The 21,010-nt window shown below is 41.1% G+C and overlaps 3 protein-coding genes across 5 annotated transcripts; 2 read left to right on the forward strand and 1 right to left on the reverse strand.

Annotated features, from left to right (window-relative positions):
• The first annotated feature begins 1,161 nt into the window (after positions 1-1,161).
• Positions 1,162-9,314, forward strand: plp1a (proteolipid protein 1a). 2 transcript variants are annotated; one of them, XM_065469683.1, is made up of 7 exons: positions 1,162-1,314; positions 3,313-3,499; positions 3,625-3,781; positions 4,121-4,289; positions 6,650-6,723; positions 6,831-6,896; positions 8,777-9,314. In XM_065469683.1, exons 1-7 carry the CDS (start codon positions 1,311-1,313, stop codon positions 8,942-8,944), a joined length of 825 nt encoding a protein of 274 aa, XP_065325755.1. In that variant the 5' UTR covers positions 1,162-1,310; the 3' UTR covers positions 8,945-9,314. The 2 variants fall into 2 exon arrangements, with proteins under 2 accessions (XP_065325755.1, XP_063347535.1); XM_063491465.2 differs by lacking the exon at positions 8,777-9,314 and adding an exon at positions 7,265-7,997 and having other exon boundaries at positions 1,163-1,314.
• Positions 9,315-10,245: 931 nt separating this feature from the next.
• Positions 10,246-15,828, reverse strand: rab9b (RAB9B, member RAS oncogene family). Its single transcript, XM_063491478.2, has 2 exons — positions 15,762-15,828; positions 10,246-14,849 (listed from the first exon to the last, which is right to left on the reverse strand). Exon 2 carries the CDS (start codon positions 14,773-14,775, stop codon positions 14,164-14,166), a length of 612 nt encoding a protein of 203 aa, XP_063347548.1. The 5' UTR covers positions 14,776-14,849; positions 15,762-15,828; the 3' UTR covers positions 10,246-14,163.
• Positions 15,829-17,950: 2,122 nt separating this feature from the next.
• fut11 (fucosyltransferase 11 (alpha (1,3) fucosyltransferase)) lies at positions 17,951-20,909 on the forward strand. Of its 2 annotated transcripts, none has more exons than XM_063491500.1 (5): positions 17,951-18,170; positions 18,315-18,656; positions 18,793-19,173; positions 19,538-20,160; positions 20,332-20,909. In XM_063491500.1, the coding sequence occupies exons 2-5, from the start codon at positions 18,315-18,317 to the stop codon at positions 20,480-20,482; spliced, it is 1,497 nt and encodes a 498-aa protein (XP_063347570.1). In that variant the 5' UTR covers positions 17,951-18,170; the 3' UTR covers positions 20,483-20,909. The 2 variants fall into 2 exon arrangements, with proteins under 2 accessions (XP_063347570.1, XP_063347561.1); XM_063491491.1 differs by having other exon boundaries at positions 17,951-18,109.
• Positions 20,910-21,010: the final 101 nt, after the last annotated feature.

Here is a 21,010-nt window from a genome sequence, read left to right on the forward strand (position 1 = left end):
AAATGAGAAGAAACAAAGACTGCTACATAAAAATTACAGACTAACAGCAAATCTTTACATAAAAAACATGTAGAAATGTATATTAAAGTATATTTATTTTATTTTATTTTTAAGATGTACCTGATCTGGTGGCCAAAATACAAACGTGTTTGGAAAGTGGGGGGATTTATTTATTTATTTTTTTACATAATTTATTGATTGTTATTGGCCAATTTTTAGCCCCATACAGTCCACTGGGGGGTGAAACTAAACCCAAATGCTAACAATGCTGTTGCAGGGCAACGCCTGCCATCTACTGGGCGCAAATGAAGCAAAATAGAGCTAATTTTGTTTTTACATTTCTGGTATTAGGCCAGAGGGAGGAGATGAATCAGAGCACAGTCTCTCACTCCGAAACAGTCAGGTGCCCTGGGATCAGGGATGTTTCCTTGATGTACACAAAAAGGACATTTTTTGTCTTAATCATGTTCCTTTTTCTTCTTCTTATGCTGAACATTTGATGGATGGCTATGTTGCAAAAAAAGAGCGCTGGCGTGCCAGATAAGTGATCGCATATTACAAAACGAAAGGGAATCATTGAAACTCTATCTTGTTAGGTAAGATCGCTAAAAAATAAACAATTCTCATAAGTGTGCACATGTTTATAGTTTTCCTTTCGCTGGAACATTCCAAAAGAGGTTAAAAATCCGTGACACCGTTTATTTGGGTTGCTGGGATGCCACTTCAGTCACGATAAAGTGTATCTCACTGCAAACAGATGATATCTGTCAATTTCCTGTAAGAATATCACCTGAACGCTCAAAGGGCAACACCATGATAGCCAGTGTTATCTCAATCAGAGGTCGTAGACTCACAGCGTCTGAAACAACAAGCTCGACTCAACATGATGTACTACTCATTCCTCATTTGCCTGGACATGTTGGCATTTTGACTTTTAAGACAAAAAGGTCTTAGCTAACCACTGTTTGTCCCCACACACACGAGAAGAAGAAAAATGTATTCTTCTCTGCGTGTGCGCACGTCTGTATGCAAATGAGCGTCAACAATGAACTTAGTAAATGTCCGCAAGTTTAAGGACCCCCGGCCTCCTCATTATTTCTGCGCCTTGAAGTTCATTGAAAAGCGACATTGTTTCTTTAAGGTTGCACTCGCAGTCATCGGCGGGTCTGTCCATTGTTGGGGGGAACAGAACAGCGAGTTGAGATTGATATACGGGGGCCGGAGACAAGTTGCGCATATCATCAGCGGACCAGCTGCAGTGCGGGCAGCGAGACAGTAGCCGACAAGTCCTTGAACGCATCTTTCCAGACATGGGTAAGAAACTTCACACAGACTAGAGTCCACCTTTATTAGCTTGTAGTATGTTCTTATTATCACTTCTTTTCTTGATTGTATGCGATTGTTCTGGGAGGGAGGGGGGCAGTGAGAGGGTATCAGAAGTTATTAAAGTGGGGGCTCTCTTTTTTTTGTCAGTGTAGAGGTCGGCTTCTTACCGGCTGATGCTCCGCTGATATTATGAGATTTATTTCATGCTTGAGATGGCAGGGCTACTTTTCAGACGAGCCTTGTCGCATTTGCTTTCGCTCGCAATCCTTCTCAATTTTTATAGAGGCGATTTGGCCCCAGCTTTTGCATTTTCAAGACTATTCCTGCTGGGCTTGTCTTTTCATTTGGGTCACAATCGAAGAGCCAGAGAGGGCCGCAGTGATTCAGAGAGCTGCTGCAGCTCTCGTAATTGGCTAATTGGCACAAGGTGCATCTGAAGGCCGGCCTGATTGACTGACTGAGGTTGGTGTTAAAACTTATGGATTATGCTGATACAATGTGTGTGTATATTCTCTAAAAAAAATCTATCTATATGTACTGTATATAATTTATTGTGTAGCTATATATATTCACAATTTCTTGTCAAACTCCGCGTTCTGTGCACAAACCCTCGCTATGTGAATGACATGCAATCAGTTTGCATGTCTGGTCATCCACAGACACCCAACAAAGCTATGCGTTTGCTTAAAGAGCCATCTATTTGCCCCTCCGGCCATCTGTGTTTACTGTAATGGTACCAGCTACAGTCTGCCTGCTTCTATTGTGCATGTCTGTGTGGATGCATGTACACATTTACACAGTTGCATTGTTTGTTTCTAGGTTTGCTTTTTCCATCCTCTTCCAGCACTGGCAGCTCCCTACTATCATTTTCTTGTTCCTGTGTCTTCTCAGTAGGAAGTCTGGTGAATATGCTTGTGTGTGTGCACGCAAAGCACAGAGGTGCCTCTGGCCTTTGTTTGCTTGACATTGGTGGCCCTTGTACCCCCATGATGGTGTGGCACAAAGACTGTTGTCTCTCCAGTCACAAAAGCAGCCTCTCTTTCTGTTTCGCTTTGCCTTCTCCTCAGCGTCCTCCCTCTTTTCTCACACTCTCCATCCTGGCTGGTGAATGGAGTCAGGGTGTGAGATGGGGTCAGAGTCGACACGTCCCCATGCCTGTGGCCCTTGGCATCCATTCAAACAGCACATGACTACTGGGGGGAATGCACAGACTTAATAAGTGAACTTGTGTGTTTACAGCTGCAGCTTGATCAATGCTGACATTTTATCTTTAAAAGGTTGCTTTGGCTGGCTGTGTTTTTCCTTATTGTATTTTTTACCTCTAGTATTATGTAGGTAGGTTTTTGGGTTGTCAAATTTCATGATGCTTATCTCTGGGGTTTTCTGTCGCCACCAAGTTCAGCTGTATTTTATGCCAAATGCTGTGTTCGTGCTATGAAATGAGATGATAACCTTTTTGTCTACTCCCAATCATGAAAATTGACAGAAGCCCTATATTTTTAATTATCAAGGGTAACATGAAATAGTTTCTGTAGAAAGGATCTGCTGTTGGATATTTGGGGCACGAATCACACAAAGTTAACTCTCAGTTGCACGTGTTTAGATTGAAAGAACAATCAATAAACTGTTCTGCAGTTTTAAGCAGCACAAACAAACAAAAAAATCTATTTAGCTTGTCTGTGCTGGGGTGGAAGCAACAATCTCATAAAGGGATATCTCAAAACCAGAACAAATGCAATCAAAACTATCTGCATGGCACAAATTGGGGTTCAGTAAGAGTAATTTTAGTTGAACAGATCATTTTAAAAGTTGCGGCACAATTTAATTTCCATTAACTTGAAAGAGTGAAAACATATTTCCTGTCCTTGGGAGAAAAAAAAACATGCATTATATTCTTTAATATTTCGTAAGTTTTAATGGTGTACTATGTCTTTCCGCTGTTCATAATATGCTTTGTTTTCCATGGCGCTGCATGTCGACTAATAGGTTGCTATGAGTGCTGTATGCGGTGTTTGGGTGGGGTGCCGTACTGCTCCCTTGTTGCCACACTTCTCTGCTTCTCTGGTATTGCCCTCTTCTGTGGTTGTGGGCACCAGGCACTCACAGAGACGGAGAGGCTCATCGAGACATACTTTGCACGTAACCTTCAAGACTACATAACCCTAGCCTACATGTAAGTCGTCCTACATTTCCATCATCAAAGCGTGATCAAACCTGATCTTCAGACTTCTCATGATTTCGTCTGTATTTTGAATGTTTTAACCTCTTAACGCTTTCTTTTTCCTTTGCCACTCTCAGCATTCAATATTTCCAGTATGTCATCTATGGTTTGGCCTCCTTTTTCTTCCTCTACTGCATTGTGCTTTTGGCCGAGGGCTTCTACACTACGAGCGCTGCAAGGCAAACCTTTGGAGAGTTCAGGAGCACCATGTGCGGCCGCTGCCTCAGCTCCTCGGTGAGAGGGCCCTGAGTGGGAAAAGTAAAAGGATTGGACAGATTGGATAGGATTAATACATATATCACTCCCTGGTGGGTGGTGAGCTGAAAAATCTCAAAGCTCCTAAAGAAAAAAAAATCTTCAGGGACATGCAAAGATAAGCATGCAGTGAGTGTTTGAGTGGTTTAAGACTTGAGTAGTTGGAAGAGGAGGCAAAAAGGGAGATAAGTAGAACTAACCTGAAAAACAAGTGTGGCTATTAAGTGAGTCACTCCTCATAAAAACACTCTTAGATTGTGTGCATCCATTTAATATGATAATGCACCCTAATCTGTGGCCTGCTCTCTCCTTGTGCAGTTTATAGTGATGACGTATGTGCTCGCTGTGCTGTGGCTGCTGGTGTTTGCCTTCTCGGCATTGCCAGTCTACTTCTTCTACAACATGGACGCTACCTGCCACACTATTGATATTCTGACTGAGACCCCAGCAAGTATCAACCAGCTTTGTGTTGATGCAAGACAGTACGGTAAGAGGAATTCCCATCGCAGTCAGTGTTTGGCTTCCTCATGCAAAATCCATTCACATAAGGCAAACCTGTTAACACACTGCATATTTATCTTACTGTAAACAAATCTCTTGAAACGGCCATTTCCAGTGATGATTTCTTGCCAAAGAATTGGGAAAATTAAATCCTGATTATGGTTTCTGCTATAACCTCCACTGTTCAAAAACTCTTTAGCACGCTCGAGGTCAACAGCCATTCCCACAGCTGTCTGAGGCTTAACCTAAGGACATAATGCAAACAATATAACAATTAATACAGAGACAAAGCAGCTGGAGGGGAAACGGTTATGAGGCTATTACTGTGGCAAAACTATTTGTGCGTGTAGTTTTGCTACAGTAATGGCCTCATAAACAGTAGGCCACACACCTTGTGTTGATGCTATTAGCATGCTAATGTAGTTAGCTGAGGTGCTTGCAAATATATTGTTGCTCGTGGTCAGTGGTGGGAAAACTCAACTGCCAAAAGAGGTATTTTTGAACAGTTTTTGACCCCCAAAAGTTTATATGGTGTGACAAAACTTATTTGATCTTTTAACACATGTGAAATGATTAGTTGGCATTTTGCATTTGTGAAACTGGAACAAAGAAAAAGTCTAAACCTGCACTAGTTGGAGAATACATGCATTTCATTCATCAGTCAGTGTTTTTGTAAATGAATCAAATTAAAATCGGTCTACTTTGATGATAAAACATTTTGCATCATAGTAAAAGAAAAAAAGGGGTGGGTGGGGTGGGGGGGGGGGGGGGGGGGGCAGTTTGAGTTTAATTCCGGTTAAAGTCCTTGCTGAGATCAGGCTTACCAGTAAGCCAGCAGCATTAGTGGTGAAAGCTCTAAATTCTCTTTTTCCTCTGTGGATTTACTTTATTTGGATTTGAATGCATAAAACTATGGGGACTTAGAACTACTTATTTATGTATACAGCCATACAAGCCACTGCAGTCCGACTCCAGCAAATTTGAGAGCATAAGGTGCCATGTGATAGTCAAACACTGTGACGCACATTTTAGGTACCAAATTATTAAAACTTGACCTTAAATTCTGTGTTTATAATTGGAGATATTTTTTTTTATAATCAAGAATTGCCTAAAGCTATGATTTGGGAAAAAAAGTAAAAAAAAAAATAATAATAATTACTATTGCTCATTTCCATTTTTCACTGGAGCCACTTAAAATAGCTCGAAGAGCCCAATGCAGCTCTAGAGGGGTTCAAGACCCCTGCTCATGCCTTTCTGAATTATCCACACTCAACTTTAGTACAAGTTGCATGGTGTCAAAATACATTGCCTAACTTGTAGATACATTCATTTGGATATGTGACTCAGTGGCGACAACTTTTACTGCACACTGGCATTGCGTGTTAGATTTGTAGTTTTTCCTGTTCTTCTTCCTGATGCCTCACATCTTGTACTTGAGTCTCCCTGAAGGCCTAGCTCTTATAAAGTTTATGTACTAGGAGGCATTGTCACGCCATCCAGAGCTGGTTGAGACTTGTCTGCTGCCTTGATTGCGCTCTCTCTATGGCACCTTTTATTTAGTTTGGTAACATTTGTGAATGATTAGCAGTAAACGCAAAAAGTGCTCCTGAGGTCATTGGGATCTCATTAGTTTTGCAGCAGTTCTGTCATATATCATAGTGCTGATCAAATTAAAATCTCAGCAAGGCAAAGACACTGGAGGGAAAAGTCAGACGAAATCCAGAGGGGAACATCAATCTCTGTAGGCTACAGAGTTTCGTGGCAGCTCGCATGCCACTTAAAGACATTTTTCCTAAAATCCCCCAGAACGTCAGCTTTCATTCATGCTCCGTGGGCTATGTTTTGTACAGAATTTCATAGCAATCCAGCTAATGGCTGTCAAGATATCAGTCCAGACTAAAAGTGTCAGCAGACCCACAGCACAACGCTGCCATCCCTGGAGCCCCAGAGTGTGGCTAAAACACATTTGCCACACAATGAGGCACACTGTTGCACTGAGTGATTTGTTCTTTCATTACACTGTCCTGAGGGTTAAACACTCGCTAACACATCAAATGTGCGTATTAATCTGCAGCTGAAAATAGTCCCCAACACACACACGCACACACACACACACTCTTCTGTTTGGTGGAAGTTTAATAAATTTTAACATGCCTGGCTCTGTGGTTTGATTTGAGCGCCGCAGACCGTGAAAGTCAAAAAGGATTTAGAATGAACAAATTAATTGATTTGTTGTGGACCTTTAATGTAATTTTACAGGCAGCAAGAACAAAATATAATAATTCTATCTTTTTGTGTGCAATTGAGTGTTATATTTGAGTACATAAGTTTGTTTTTTTTCAACAGGACTCTTGCCATGGAATGCAGTACCAGGGAAAGCTTGTGGTATGACCCTGTCCAGTGTCTGCAAGACAAGAGAAGTGAGTAATATGAAACAACTCGAGGTCTGCTGTCATGTTGTACAATTTGACTGACATAACACAAATACAACATGTTATATTCACTAACAATAATCTCCCCCTACTAGTACCGCATGACCTACAACCTCTACATTGCTGCCTTTGCCGGCGCTGGCATCACGCTCCTGGCTCTGGTGAGTGATTATGCTGAGGTCGAGGCCAGTCTGACTGCAGTGTGGTAATATAACACTGGTGTTATGGCTCATGTGACTTAGTGACGCTCAGAGTGTAGGCGACAAGGCATCTCAGGCATCCATGACTGATGACCTTTGTACTGTTGCTCTCTGTTCCTCTTTCTCAGCTGATGCAAACATCATAATAATGCTGTAATGTCTGGTGTTCCAGCCATGCAAGCAAATTGTGCAGCCATTATACTCACATGCTTCATTACAGAAGCTGTTATGTGGATGGCATCCGCTCTCAAATTAAAATGACTGTTGTGGATTTTTCTTGTGTTCGTTTTATTTTCTGATTCTTCTTGTTTCTCTTTGTCTTTTCATAGCTAACCTATACTGTGTCAACCACCTATAACTTTGCCGTTCTGCGGTATCTGGGGAGAAAGGGCATAGGTGCACGGTGTTAGGACCCAGCTTCCTGTCTTTTCTGGCTTCACCACGAACATGGGAGTTTAAATCGATGGCAACTCTTCTTTTTTATGTGATGTGCACACTACTACGTCTGCTCCTGGATTTTTCTAAACTTGTTATATTTTTACTTTTCTTATTATAAGGAAGTTTTTTTTAATGGTTTTATTTTTTTGTGGGTGTAATTTCTGCTTTGAAATCGTACTTTCATTTTTTCTGATGTTTTTCAATCTGTGCCAAAATATTTGTGAATTATTGCTCTTGTCACTTGCCAAGTTAAATGTTTGAAATGAATTTCTGCCTCCCGCTGTACTCACAAATAATACAACGTTAACAAATTACCATATGTATTAAATGACCACTAAATTAGAAGATGTGCAGGTAGTTTGCAGCTGTTAATAAGAATTGGGGATTAGAGGTTACTATAGCTACCAACCATCACATCTGGCTGCCATGGTAGCAGACAAGCATGCACTTGCGGTCTTATGCTGACCTCCCGGACTTTTCTCACGGGCCGGAGAAAAGCTCCAACAATGGAGTCATGTCTTTTTTAAAAGCTAACCAATAAGAAGCCAGTTCTGGGGCCACCTGCACCATTACTCTCTGCCAGGGGTTATATTGCATGTCAAGGGACAGGGTCCTCTGGACAAAGAGAGGGTCAGACCTCTCCAGAGCCACAATGTAGCTCTTCTGGGACAGCAACAACACACACATACAACTCGTCCACATGCTGCTGCATGGACCCCGCCCCCAACACCAACACCATGTAAAATGGATTCATGGTGAAGGGACAAAGGGAATTTTATTTTGAATAGTTTCTTATTGACAAAGGGACATTTTGTTTTTGTTTAGATCTAGTGAGGTCTGAAATTGTTTCTCATAATGTTGAGATGGCAGAAGCACTAGGTGCTTATACTTGAAGTAACCTAAAACCATAAGCCCAAAACCACTTTGTTGAGGTGTGATACCCCCTGCTGGTAATGAATGGCTGAGGTACTTAAATAGAAAAAGGACAGGTTTGTTTTGTGTCTAATTCTTTAGGGATTTTGTTGTAGTTATTGTATAACACTTGTTTTTCACTTAATGTAGCTTCTTTTTTTTTTTACATTTGGATATTCCTAACAAAACCTTTTGCATCCTAACAACTAGACTTAGTGGAAGCTTAGCATAGCTTCTAATATTGTATTTGTCATGTTGCAGCAGTTTTTTTTTTCATATGTTAGTAATATTTAATTTAAAAAAAAAAAAGAATGCTTTGAACTGTTTGTACACATGGCCTCTGAAAACATTTGTTTGTAGACTTTGTGAAACCTCAGTGTCTGGTGTATTATCAGAATGTGAAGCTGGTGGTTCATCCTTGGCTTTTTGCCACATTAGGAGGCCAAGGTGTTTTGTAAGGTGTTTTGTATTCTCTCCTCCTGTGTCCACAGGTGCACTGTTCCCTTCACTTGGCTGTGTACCAGGTCTACCTGAAGATGCTACGACACAGGGCAAAAAACGAGGAGAGAGGCTGTGACCTGTATAGGAGACTGCAGAGGGACAGAGGAGGGATACTGCGCTCTCCGTACTCTGAGAACAACCTGTCTGACACCTTGTGAAAGGACATTTTGTAGCAGTTTTGCTAACAAGCTTTCTGCAATAACTGTAACACCAGAACGTGTCAACAAATTACACTGTTTTGTAGATTGTTCCACTTTAATAGTATCGTAGCGGCATATTTCAACAGTTGGGGCATGATACAAAAGCAGTTTTTTTTTTTTCTTAACCAAGCATTACAACTTTATATTTATCCTTATTTCAACACAATGTGCTGCATGTGAATAATTTCTATAGATTATGTACTTTTTCTTTTCCTTAAAATGTACTTTTGAAGGCAAACGTGAGGATTTTCTTTCCTGCCTCGATCTAATTTGACAGTATGCAGCGGATCCTTCTAATGAAGGGAAAATAAAAATGCAGCACATGGTTTGATTTTTGTTTTTAATGGAGAGGAACACCATTCACCATCAGGTTCCCACACATAGTCATTCAGTGACACTCAAGGATTTGATGCAATTCAAATACGGCATATTTTGGGGTTAGATCTGAAGACGTGTTTCATTTGTGATCTTGCTCCGAAATCCAGATGCTTCATTTTAACCTTTAAACGTTACAGATATCTGCTTTAAAAAGTGAAGTAACTACTGCTAAAAGGGAACCAGTAGTATAGAGATTTATTTTAGTGACCTGTTAAGAGATTAAAAACAAGTATAGGTATTGTTTTTAAAACTTTAATAACACACAAGGATTTTCAAGCAACATGTACCAAAAAAAAGAAAAATAGGGTCTTTATTTGGTAGTTTGAATGATTTATTTGTAGCCAAGCACTGGAGCGCATTCATGACAGGCTTCTACTCAGCAGTGCAATAAGAAGTAAGGGAAGTTTTTCATTACAGTAACACAGAATCAAGATGAACACATTTAACTTTCACACAGCTTAACTCGTACTCCTTGGCTGAGCACTGAAGGGGGAACGGATGTTAGGTGTTGTTTTGTACATCATCATAAAATGAATACAATTTACACAAGCCCACAAAAAAAATTAAAAATCAGCTTTTACATTCAATATTACAGCAACATTAAAAAAATACTGACATTAGGCAGGACTGCAGTGACACAGGAGATGGTATCATGATACTGAAGGTTATAAATATTGGATTCTCAGGCATGTCAGACTTCAGGTAAACGCTGAGATGAGCTACATTGTTGAAACAGGATTAAAACTGGAATCGTATTGTAAGACATCAGCCTTTTGTCTCATTACAGAAACATTAACACTGATAATAAGCAGAAAGCCCTCATTTTTGCTTTGAATTAATGTAGACTACCAGCCTGATATTAAAAGCCCTACTCACTTCACATTTAAAAAAACTAAAAATACCAGTACTCAAACACACAATCAAATGCATGAGCTGTTGTAAGCCTACATTTCCAAAAAAGCACATAATAGGAGAATACGACAGTACCTGATTAGATTTGGTGCACTTTGAAAGTGAACCTCTTATAATGTTCGCCATTAGTCTGCACGCTCACTGAAATATGATTCAATTTTGACTCGGAAGGCAAACACTGTGAGCCCACGCTGACGGACGACACAAGACCGCCAACGTTACAGAAACCGTTACGAGAACACGGGGGCCATAATGAGAACTTTATGCATCTCATAAAAAGAGAAATATTTTATCCGATTCGTGCAACTGATTTTCTTGCTTGAGAAGATGCAGTTTCAAGATCAAAAGAATAACAATACATTTAAATGTTAAATTACATTCTTCAAAATGAATTTAAGCTATATTATTGTTTTAAAACAAGTTTTTTTAAAAGCAAACCCCTCAGGCAGACAGCAGTAAAACCATGGGGAAGAAAAAGTCAACAGTATCTGTAGAAAGTACAAAAAAAAACCCCAGCTGAAAACAAGTAAATATCACTAAGTATCAGAATATGAGGTTGTACATTTCACTAAATACTGTTTAAATGGATATGGAAGGACACAATTCATGTGGTCAAACTACCACATTCAGCTGAGACGTATAATAACTGAACTGACAGCAAAAGTCAAAAGCGTATGTTGTATATTGGTGAAGTACAGGAGCCCATCAGAATAGCCAAAGCTACAAGACTGGAATCTTAAGGCCTACTGAACAATTCACAAGGCAGGCACAGGATTACAAATGTGCCATTAATATTTATAAACCTCTCTACTCATCAGGACTTTTATCTGTACCTGATCAAACATTGAAGCCCAATTGTGTTAGATAAAAATGTAAAACTACAAAAAAAATATAACACTTTGAAGGATGGGAATGTGCTTCACACAAAAAATAAACACTATCACCAGTAGTACTACTTCTGATTCTGGACCAAAAAAAAAACCTGACCTTAGTAAACATGTACATAAATTACAAGAAGTAAAAATAATAATGTCTGATTCCCTGACACATCCAGCTACAATGCAGTGGAAGAAAAATATAATTAACAGAATAAGGGTACCACAATTGTTCGCACCGTTGCTCAAATTTGAAACAGCAAAATTAAAGCTTACAATTCCCTTGCTACTGAAGACAAACAAGGTCATCTTCCTTTTGAGTGCAGCAATCGTTTAAATAACCCGTACCTTCAATGCTGTTATCTCACTGATGTGGGGACTTCTGAAGCTCAATATTTGCCTGTACTGGGAACACTGTCATTCACAGACACAGTCAGTGTCAGGAAAATACATTAGCTCTCCAACAACTGCCGACACATCTCATAAAATGAGACTTTTTCATGAACAGAAAATGGAGCAGTGACTAGAGCTACTGTGTGTTAAGCTGCATTTCCACCTGAGCCTCTCTTATAACAAAAAGCTTCCTATAGACTATCATTAGTCTCCATTTCCTCTGCAGTGAAAGATCCATAGAGAAGCTGGACATATTAAAAAGTGCTGACTGTTTTTTTGTTGTTTGTTTTTTTTAACATGTCAGACTATTGAAATATATAGTAACCATGTTACATCGACTGCCTCTGTCCATCTCAGTTATGTAGGTCTTTGCGCGCGCGCGCACACACACACACACACACACACACACACACACAGAGAGAAAACGGAGCGGTCACAGTCAACGAGATGAAGCCTGGACAAAGTCTGGCATAGGCCTCTTCCCTCGGGGTGGTTTAGGGGTGAGAGCATTTCTAATCAGAAAAACTTCACCAACACTGCTTCTTCTGTTTATTTACTCTAGTTACTTTATTTACCCCAAACACAGAACTTATTTGGGCAGGATGTCAGCTATATTAACAGCTGTCAGGGCAGATTTTGCAAGTCATTTTAGATTTTTTTTTTCCCATCTATTTTTTAATTAAGCCATTCTTGATCAGTTTACTAGTTGACAGTCCCCTCGCTCTTATTTTGAAATATTAGTTGGCGTTAACCAGCTAGCCCCGGCCCTTCCAGTCCTATTTTCTGCCTTTCAGCAGGCTGACCAGAATTTCTCATTTCATGGACTTAGAATCCACAGTCTTGGACTCCATTTTTGTAGGTTTGTTTTTTCTGCTCTGTAGATGTGACCACTAACCACAAGACCACTAACAAACATCTGCAGCAGGTAGCGAGCAGCTCACATGTCACTACAGCTGAGAAGAGCAAAGACAATCGTCTCCAAATTTAGTTCAAGGAGGTGGACGTTTGTATTTGGACAATTCTGCAGCATGAACGACTCAGAAATCAAAAATCGCTACAGCACAGTGTCGTGACATTATGTGTGGTGATATTGTATCAATACAGGCAAATACAAGGGGACTTGAGTCAACTGGCTGCCAGCTGGATGTATTCTGGTTACATTCCTATAGAACGGGAAGGTTGCTGAGCAAAAATGTGAATTTCTTTCTATCTATACAGCAACAGAGATTTGAGATTTTCAACAATTTACCACAGTTAATTTCTTGTATTATCAGAAACAGATTGCATGTAATTGTCAAGTTGACCCCATTCAATCGCAGACTGATAATAGACTGACCCTGTCTTGTGGCAACATTTACCGCAGGTTTTAGTGATAGTGTTTGTGTGCTTGCCGGTCTCATTTTGTATCAAAAAAAATAACTGGAGTTAGATAATGTTATCTTATTGGATAGAACTGTTACAAAGTTTTACTCTGAGGATGAAATTTGCAGTTTAAAAAAGGTAATAAATGGTTAAAATGTTAAAAAATGATAAACGCTAAAAATCACAGTAATATCTTATCAGAAGTAAAATACTGTAATAATAATATATTGTGGGGTGTCTGGTAGTTCCCATCTAGTGGACAGATAGCTGAATATATCCGTTATTTATTTCTCCCAAAATATTTGGAAATTAAAAGAGTAAGAGGGGCACATTATATGAGACGCTATTTAATTTCATTTAAAAATGTGTGGGTGTGCGTAATTTCTGGGCACATTTACAAACGCACTCCTGGTACCATCACAATTACAATCCGATTCTGAGCAAAACACTGCACTCTCTAGCTTACTCAACTATAACTGCTCTCTTCATATATATATATATTTCTTTTTAGATAAACCAGACAGACGAACCAAGTCTGAGTGTTGTGCTTAACAACAGTAATCTCCGATATAAGCCTTAAAGTAAGCAAAATAAGCAACAGCAACAACTTGAAGTAAGATGACTAAGATGGACTGGCTGAATGCTACAAGTTTAGTGCTGCAAACATTATTACCACTGTTCCTAAACCAAGGAAAAACACTGTTGCACAAACAGGAGCTTTTTGGAGGTAAACATTTCCCAGAGAATTTAATCTTTAGACCTTTGTCCCTTTGATGGAAACATACAGAGTCCTTTCAAAGGCTCCTAGTCCCTTAGGAAAGTTCCTATGGTGGAAACACAGCTTTACAGAGCAAAAAAGGAGTGCTCTTCAAAGGTGGATTGGTATATTCGTTGTTCAAATGCATTAATTCCAAATTATATTATTTTGATTAAAGTTAATCCCTTAAATGCACTAGATGCTATAGTCCCTGCACAAGCTGGAAACAATGGTTTGTACCATACTACTGGCAGCACAGCTTGTAAGTGTGCCGGTACCTTTGTAGGAGCAATAATTCAACATTCTAGAAACCAGCTAAATCCTTGATACGCCTCCTCAGAGAAGGTGTATCCTATTCATATTATCTTCAGGGAATACTGCACTCAGTACCTTGTACCAACAGTACACGTACCATAAACAATATATGACTGGCTCTTAAAACTACCACAGGCAAGTTTCAGCCAGAGGGATTAAAACAGGGTGGATTCACACCTATCCAATCAGCAGCAAGATCTTCGGGAGGTTTTGCGGTTTCCATGGAGATCAATAGTACTACTCAAGAGCGCGTGATCAATCTGGTCCTCAGCAGCCAGAACCTCCCTGACAGCTGCCTCAAACGCAGCGGTGACATTAGTGTCATCTTTAGCACTGGTCTCAAAGTAAGGGCAGCAGCCGTTCTCTTCGCACCAGGCCCGCGCTTCATCCTCCCCGACCTCCCTCTGCTCCATGTCTATCTTGTTGCCCAGTACCACAAAAGGGAACCGCTCGGGGTCTTTGACGTCAGAGTAGTACATGAACTCCTTCTTCCAGCTGCCCAGGTTCTGAAAGCTCTGCAGGTTGTTCACGGCAAATGTGAGCAGGCAGCAGTCGGCGCCTCGGTAGAAAGGTGTACGTAGTGACTTGAAACGCTCCTGACCGGCTGTGTCCCATATCTGAAGAGTGACAAGGCGTCCATCCACTTCCAAGTCCCGATTAAGGAACTCCACGCCGATGGTGTGGAAAGACTGGGAGTCAAACCGGTCTGTGACGTAGCGGTTCATCAAGGAGGACTTGCCCACTCCACCATCTCCCAGTAGGATTACTTTGAGCAGCAGGTTCTTCCCACTCATCATGCCACCCACCCAACTAGGCCTCCTCACAGGGCTAAAGTCCTCCCCACTTGGTGGTAAACCGGGGTGAACCTAACCTAGAAACAGGAAGGGTGAAAACGAGAAGTGGAAATTACTGCTGGTCATTGGGATATGAAACATAATGACTTCTCAGAAAACATTTAAAAGACAAAACAGTCTGTGGGTTTGTGTTCGCTGATGATTCAGAGTAGGTAATTAGAGGAACAGTCAGCAGCCACAGGATAACTGTTATAACTTGGAAGTAAACCTTTCTGCGTAATTAAAACCACATGACAGAAGTGTAATGGTTGACTAGCTTCAGGGACAAAATGACGGGGTGAAGGACCGAGATGTCTTCCAAAGGTCTCTGGCATAGAAAAATACAGGGTAGCAGACAGCCCTGCTGTTTACGACATAAACCTATAATACTGGCTAGTCCACACATTATGCACTACAGTGAACAGATGCCAACTACAGATTAGGAAGTAAAAATTAAACATTAAAGAAAACGGGGTTTTTTTGTAGTACATCATGAGGAAAACCCCGACACCACAACCGGCTGACAGCACCACCACTGCACCTGCGCAAACCACAAATATGTACCAGCTTGCCAAACTGTGGCTATTAGAAAACAAAAACTCTCGCTGAACTCTCTTGTCGATGCTGTTTGTGAAACTGTCCGCAGAAGTGCTTCAGAGAAGAAGTTAAATGGGAACCGAAACAGGTAAGACTTCTAAATCACGCCATGCGAGACAGTAAAGCGGTTGTAGTGTATAGCGGCTTAGCAACCCTCCCATCAAACTAGCAAGCTAGCCGACTAGTCTGATGCCTTGTTGACATTCCATCCCGGTCAGGCTAACCGTTAGCTCTAATTTATATGCGGCTCAGAAGAGTTTTAAAAGGCGACGCAGTTACCAGTAGCGACTATTGCAGTGGGCTGGTGTTTTCAAAACTGAATGCATATCGCAGAAACATTTATTTCTACTTACCCTGCTTCTGGTAGGTAATATTGCGTGGCTGTCCCGCTACCCTACATCTGACTGAGATTCAGTGTCGTGACGTGCGCGCCCCATCGCGGACCTGCACGTGCACACCGCCCAAGCAAAGCGGGGTCCTAAAGCCCGTAAAATAAGCGGATACCCCAAATGATAAACAAACGGAAGTAAAAACTTAATCAAGCATTGCATTAATACACTCAATGCTAGTAATTTGGCATCTTAGTAAAAAACATCATTTATATGCTTTGCTTTTTGTAAAACTGTGAGTTTGAAAATGAATGGATAACAACAATAATTATATTTTAGCGTTAGCCTTTACAGAAACACAAATAATTTTGGAAATTATCAATACTGTTAATTTAGGGCATCTGTGGCATAAATTGTACATTGGGTCGTGGGTAATCGTTTTGTTAAGAACTGTAAGTTTGTAACCTTTTGCATTTGAGTTCAGTCTGAATAAAAGCTGGATTTATGAAAAATGTGCAGGAATTTTAGTAAATCTTACTATTTGCTTTGTCTCTTTCTACTTTGTTGTCCAAGCATAATTTACTGATTTACTGATAATTTTCCAACCCATTTAAACCCAGAACTGGACTTAATTTCCCTTCTCTAACAGTGGTTTAGTGACAGCTATTCATTCTCTGAGATCACTAACCATCCTTCTTTTGACACATCTACTTGATGTGATGAAGTGGCCTTTCTGTCTCTCAGAAAACAAAACCAGATGCTCTGACCTGACAGTTGAGCTGATGTGGTTTTTACTTCAGGTCTGCTAAATGTTACTCTGGATGCATTTCATGGCACTGACCTCACAAGGGTGAGGTAAACTCTGTGTAGCCATGATGTGAAACTGACTTCTGGCACTTTTTACTTACACAAAGATCTTAGAACTGAGTTCTATTGTGAGACTGATATTATTTTTGAAAATCAAATTATACAAACTCTTCAACTGCTTATTCCACTGTTGAAGTCTAAATATCTACCGTAGACTTTAAAGTTCCACGTTTGACCTGTGAAAAATGAAAACTGGATCGTGATTGGTTCCCCACCTCATTCCAAAGTCACAAAGTCATCTTTTAAGTATGAGTTTTAAACTCTGGCCTAATTTAATTTAACTTACATTAAACATTAATTTGATTTACATTAAATTTAACCGATATTAATTTAACTTACATTAAATCAAGTCAACCGAAAAACCATCCAATACTGGACACACAAAGCTGCCTCCTCATTCGGAGCAAGCTAATGGCTCAGTCACACGAGCCATTAGCTCATGAATTTCTCAGTGAAATTTCTCCCTTTAGCAGAAACTACGAACACATCCTGCAGTGCCAAGCTTTATGCAAACGTTCTTCTGCACAGTCAAGCTCAAACCTCAAAAATGTAAAAGTAATAAAAATGCTTTTTTTAATGGGAAACATCAGATTTACACTAACATCCAAATCAAGATCTGCCAGTGTTGCACTGTAGTTAACAGCAGTAAAGGCGAACTCTTTTCTACTCAGCAAGACTGATGGCAATAAGCTGGCAATCTGTCTGCATTTATAAATTAGATAACAGTTATTAGCAAACCTTTGACAATCTCTCTCGGAGTGGCTGTAGTTGGTCCAGGTCAGACTGTGACTGTTGCAGAAAGGTAGTCTCCTATCAGGAGACCTATGCAATCGTCTTGTGATCAAAAGTGGTCGTGAGAGTGCAACACCCTCAAGCTCCATGTAGCCATTTAGTTACCACAATCTCCAACTGGTTGCAGAATGTGACAAAAATTCAATACAATCACCAGGCAGCCACCATAGATGCAAGGAGATTGCTGTCCCTTCCTTGTGACTGAGCCTTTACCTTACTCTGAATTAGGAGATAGCTTTGCAAGAAGTGTACCCACTGTGGTATGGTTTTTCGGCAAGTTTCCTCAGTTGATCTTATTTTAGGACATAAAGGACATGTGTTATTAATTCTGCTAATGTTGTTCGCTTTTAGAATGACTTTTGTATTTGCTTAAAGTTCATTTTTTTATCTTAAAACATATACTCTATGTTTTTATGTATGGTTTGTTGTGTTTGTTGTGGCAAAATCCGTTAAGTATCAAAAGATTCTCAACTGAACCTGTCTGACCCAATCTTACTCCCGGGCTGTAGGTGGCGCTAGAGTGAGATATTTTTGAGACCTAAAGAAGAAGAAAGTCAGGACTCTACCAAAAAAAGAAGTCAGCTGTTAACTGATGTTTGGGGCATCTCGTTAGCACTGCTCATCAAAGCGAGCTTACGTGAAAAGTAGCGCTAGATGTTTTATTTTGTAAGCTAAGAAAAAGCCCCTTTCACGTGTTTCCCGCGGAGATGATGGTAGGAAACAGTGTGAATGTTCCGATGTTTCTCCATGCTCTGAAAACACTGGCTCTGTAGAGTAAGTCGCTGGATTGTTTGCGTAGCGGACCGCATTTATACAGCCGAATTTACAGTATAAAGCAAAAAGAATCATACTGCTGTCCCTACACAGTAATGTGGTGTTTATTTTAAATGTGTGTCTTTGTTCAATTCACCCCTGCAGATGGCGGGTAGGAGCAGGCTTCTGCCCTTTGCTTGTCTGGGGTTTTTCGGGGTCCTGTGCTGGGTCTGGGTCTCCTTTGCCTCTTTTCCAGATGACCAGGTGCTTCCCCTGGAGGCCTTGGATGCACTTGACCGAGGAGCCTTTCAGCCTCAGAGTGCTCTCTCAGAGATGGAGTTTGCCTCCGTGGTTTCATACAGAGGACCAGGGAACCGCGACCGTCGCAGTAACAAGGAGCTGCCCATTCTCCTCTGGTGGAGCGGTGGGCTGTTCCCACATTTTCCAGGCGACACTGAGCGCATTGACTGTGCCACGTCCTCCTGTCTGGTCACAAGCAATCGTAAGGTACCCGAGATACATACCCTCCTAAAACACCTTTCATGAATCTCCTGCCTTGGACAGGAGGAAGATGCATGTACATATTAATAATAATTAGCTTCTCGGGTTGCTCTGCAACTAATCTTGGGTTTGATCTTGAAAGGTGCAGCTGTACAAACGGACAACATCCATCATCTTTTATGGGACAGACTTCCGGGCATATGAGGCGCCTCTCCCTCGTCTCCGCCACCAAACCTGGGCACTGTTCCACGAAGAGTCACCTATGAATAACTATGTCCTCTCTCATGGACCGGGAATCCGGCTGTTCAATTACACCGCTACGTTTCGCAGGGAGTCAGACTACCCCTTGACCCTTCAGTGGCTTCCTTCTCTGGAGTACTTGCTGGAGCCTGTAGCTGTGTCCTTGGAAGAGAAGAACCGCCTGAGGAGGGAGGGTCTGGCTCCAGTGCTCTACATGCAGTCTCACTGTGATGTACCGTCAGACAGAGACAGATATGTAAAGGAGCTCATGAAGTACATAAAGGTAAAGTGCAGAATAATTCAGCTGTGTAATAACCACAGTGAAAGAGATTATGGTCCTGTGTTTTTGTTTTTTTTTTTAATGAAAGATATAGCGGTCCGTTACCCTTAATGGGTTTTTTTTCTGCTTTACACAAATGCCGAGATTCTTTCTCAGTGGTAAATATCTCTTCTTATTTTACTACGCACTGCACAGCAGATAAAAAATCACTAATCTTTGTGCTTCCAATTGCAATAGCAAATGTGTAAATGTTTTGTATAGAAAATATTTAGTGGAACAGCCAAATCTGTCATTGTGTAATAATTAATCTGTTCCCAGATATGCCCTAACTGTGTCTCCCATCTTTCCAAACATTATCTCTGTGTAGATCGATTCTTATGGGAAATGCTTGAACAACAAACCCCTACCAGAATATCTGGAGGACACGGCCACTGCTACCGGTGAAGAACCAAAATTCATGAATTTTGTGGCGCGCTACAAGTTCCACCTGGCTCTGGAGAATGGCCTGTGTCCAGATTACATGACTGAGAAGCTGTGGCGGCCTCTCCACCAGGGGTGCATTCCCATTTATCGAGGTGCCTCCGCGGTGGCGGACTGGATGCCCAACGACCGCTCGGTGATCATCATAGATGACTTCCCCTCACCCAAAGCTCTTGCCGACTTCCTCATACATCTGGACGAGAATGATGATGAATATGCTAAATATTTAGAGTTCAAGAACCCCAGCCGCATCACTAATACTCGTTTGCTAGAGTCACTGAAGACCCGCGAGTGGGGGGTGAATGACATGAGTAAACCCAACTACCTGAATGGATTTGAATGTTACGTATGTGACCAGGAGAATGCTCGATTAGCTGCAGAGCGAGCACATAAAAAGGCCCCTAAGACGAATCAACCACCTCGGCCTAAAATGGCTAATAACTCTCACATGGGTTGCTCGCTCCCCAGTCCGGGATATGGAGACGTCAAAGACTTACCTTCAGATGATGGGTGAGTTTGTCTTTAAATGAATCACAGCACCAGGTGTGAACATAATCTTTTTTTCCCCTGCACTGAAATGTGAACAATAATGTCCTGCGGGGAGCGAAATCGGTCTGTTTTAATAGTCTAATTAAAATATCCTCTGTGATGAGCCTAATCTGTTTGTTTATCTGTCCGCAGATGGTTGCAAATATGGCCTCAGGATTACTGGCAGAGCCTCGACCAAGCAGAGGGGCTGGAGTCTCTGATAAGACACAACGAGTCAGACCCTTCTCTGCTGTGGAAGCACATCCAAAGCATTGCTGTGAGCAGAGCCAGAGGAAAACACTGACACAGGCCTTGAAACAAACGGAGGATGGAGTCCGTCCAGGATTATAGGAGTGCCCCAGATTATGTATCCCCCCTCTTGTTTAAATGAGGGAATGAAGTACACATTGCTCATAGTTTTGCACCCAAGCCAAACCCCACCCCCTTTTTACCCATGTGAGTAGTTTAGTTATCCTGAAACAAATTTTGCTATTTTGTTGAGCTGACATTAAACTTTGCCTTCATCCCACACTCAGTAATGGGAAAGTAACATTCTAGACTTTTATATGCGAATATTTTCCAACCGGTTTTATCACCGTAGCTGAGGTTCCATTATATTGCCCATAGTTAGTATTAACTACTTGGAGGACCATTGTCCCAAATGGGCACACTCTCATGGGATGCGCCTTTTCATTAGACTGGGGCAGAGCCAAAGACTTGTCCTCTGTACCGCGGGAGCTCTGCCTAACTGTGTGTGAAGACCATCAAGACGGTAGCCAAACGACTGCATCAGCTTCTTTACAGTTACTCAGCAGGTAGCTGATGGCTATTA

This window comes from Pelmatolapia mariae, linkage group LG2 (genome assembly GCF_036321145.2).
Source record: "Pelmatolapia mariae isolate MD_Pm_ZW linkage group LG2, Pm_UMD_F_2, whole genome shotgun sequence".
In the NCBI taxonomy this organism is placed as follows: Eukaryota; Metazoa; Chordata; class Actinopteri; order Cichliformes; family Cichlidae; genus Pelmatolapia; species Pelmatolapia mariae.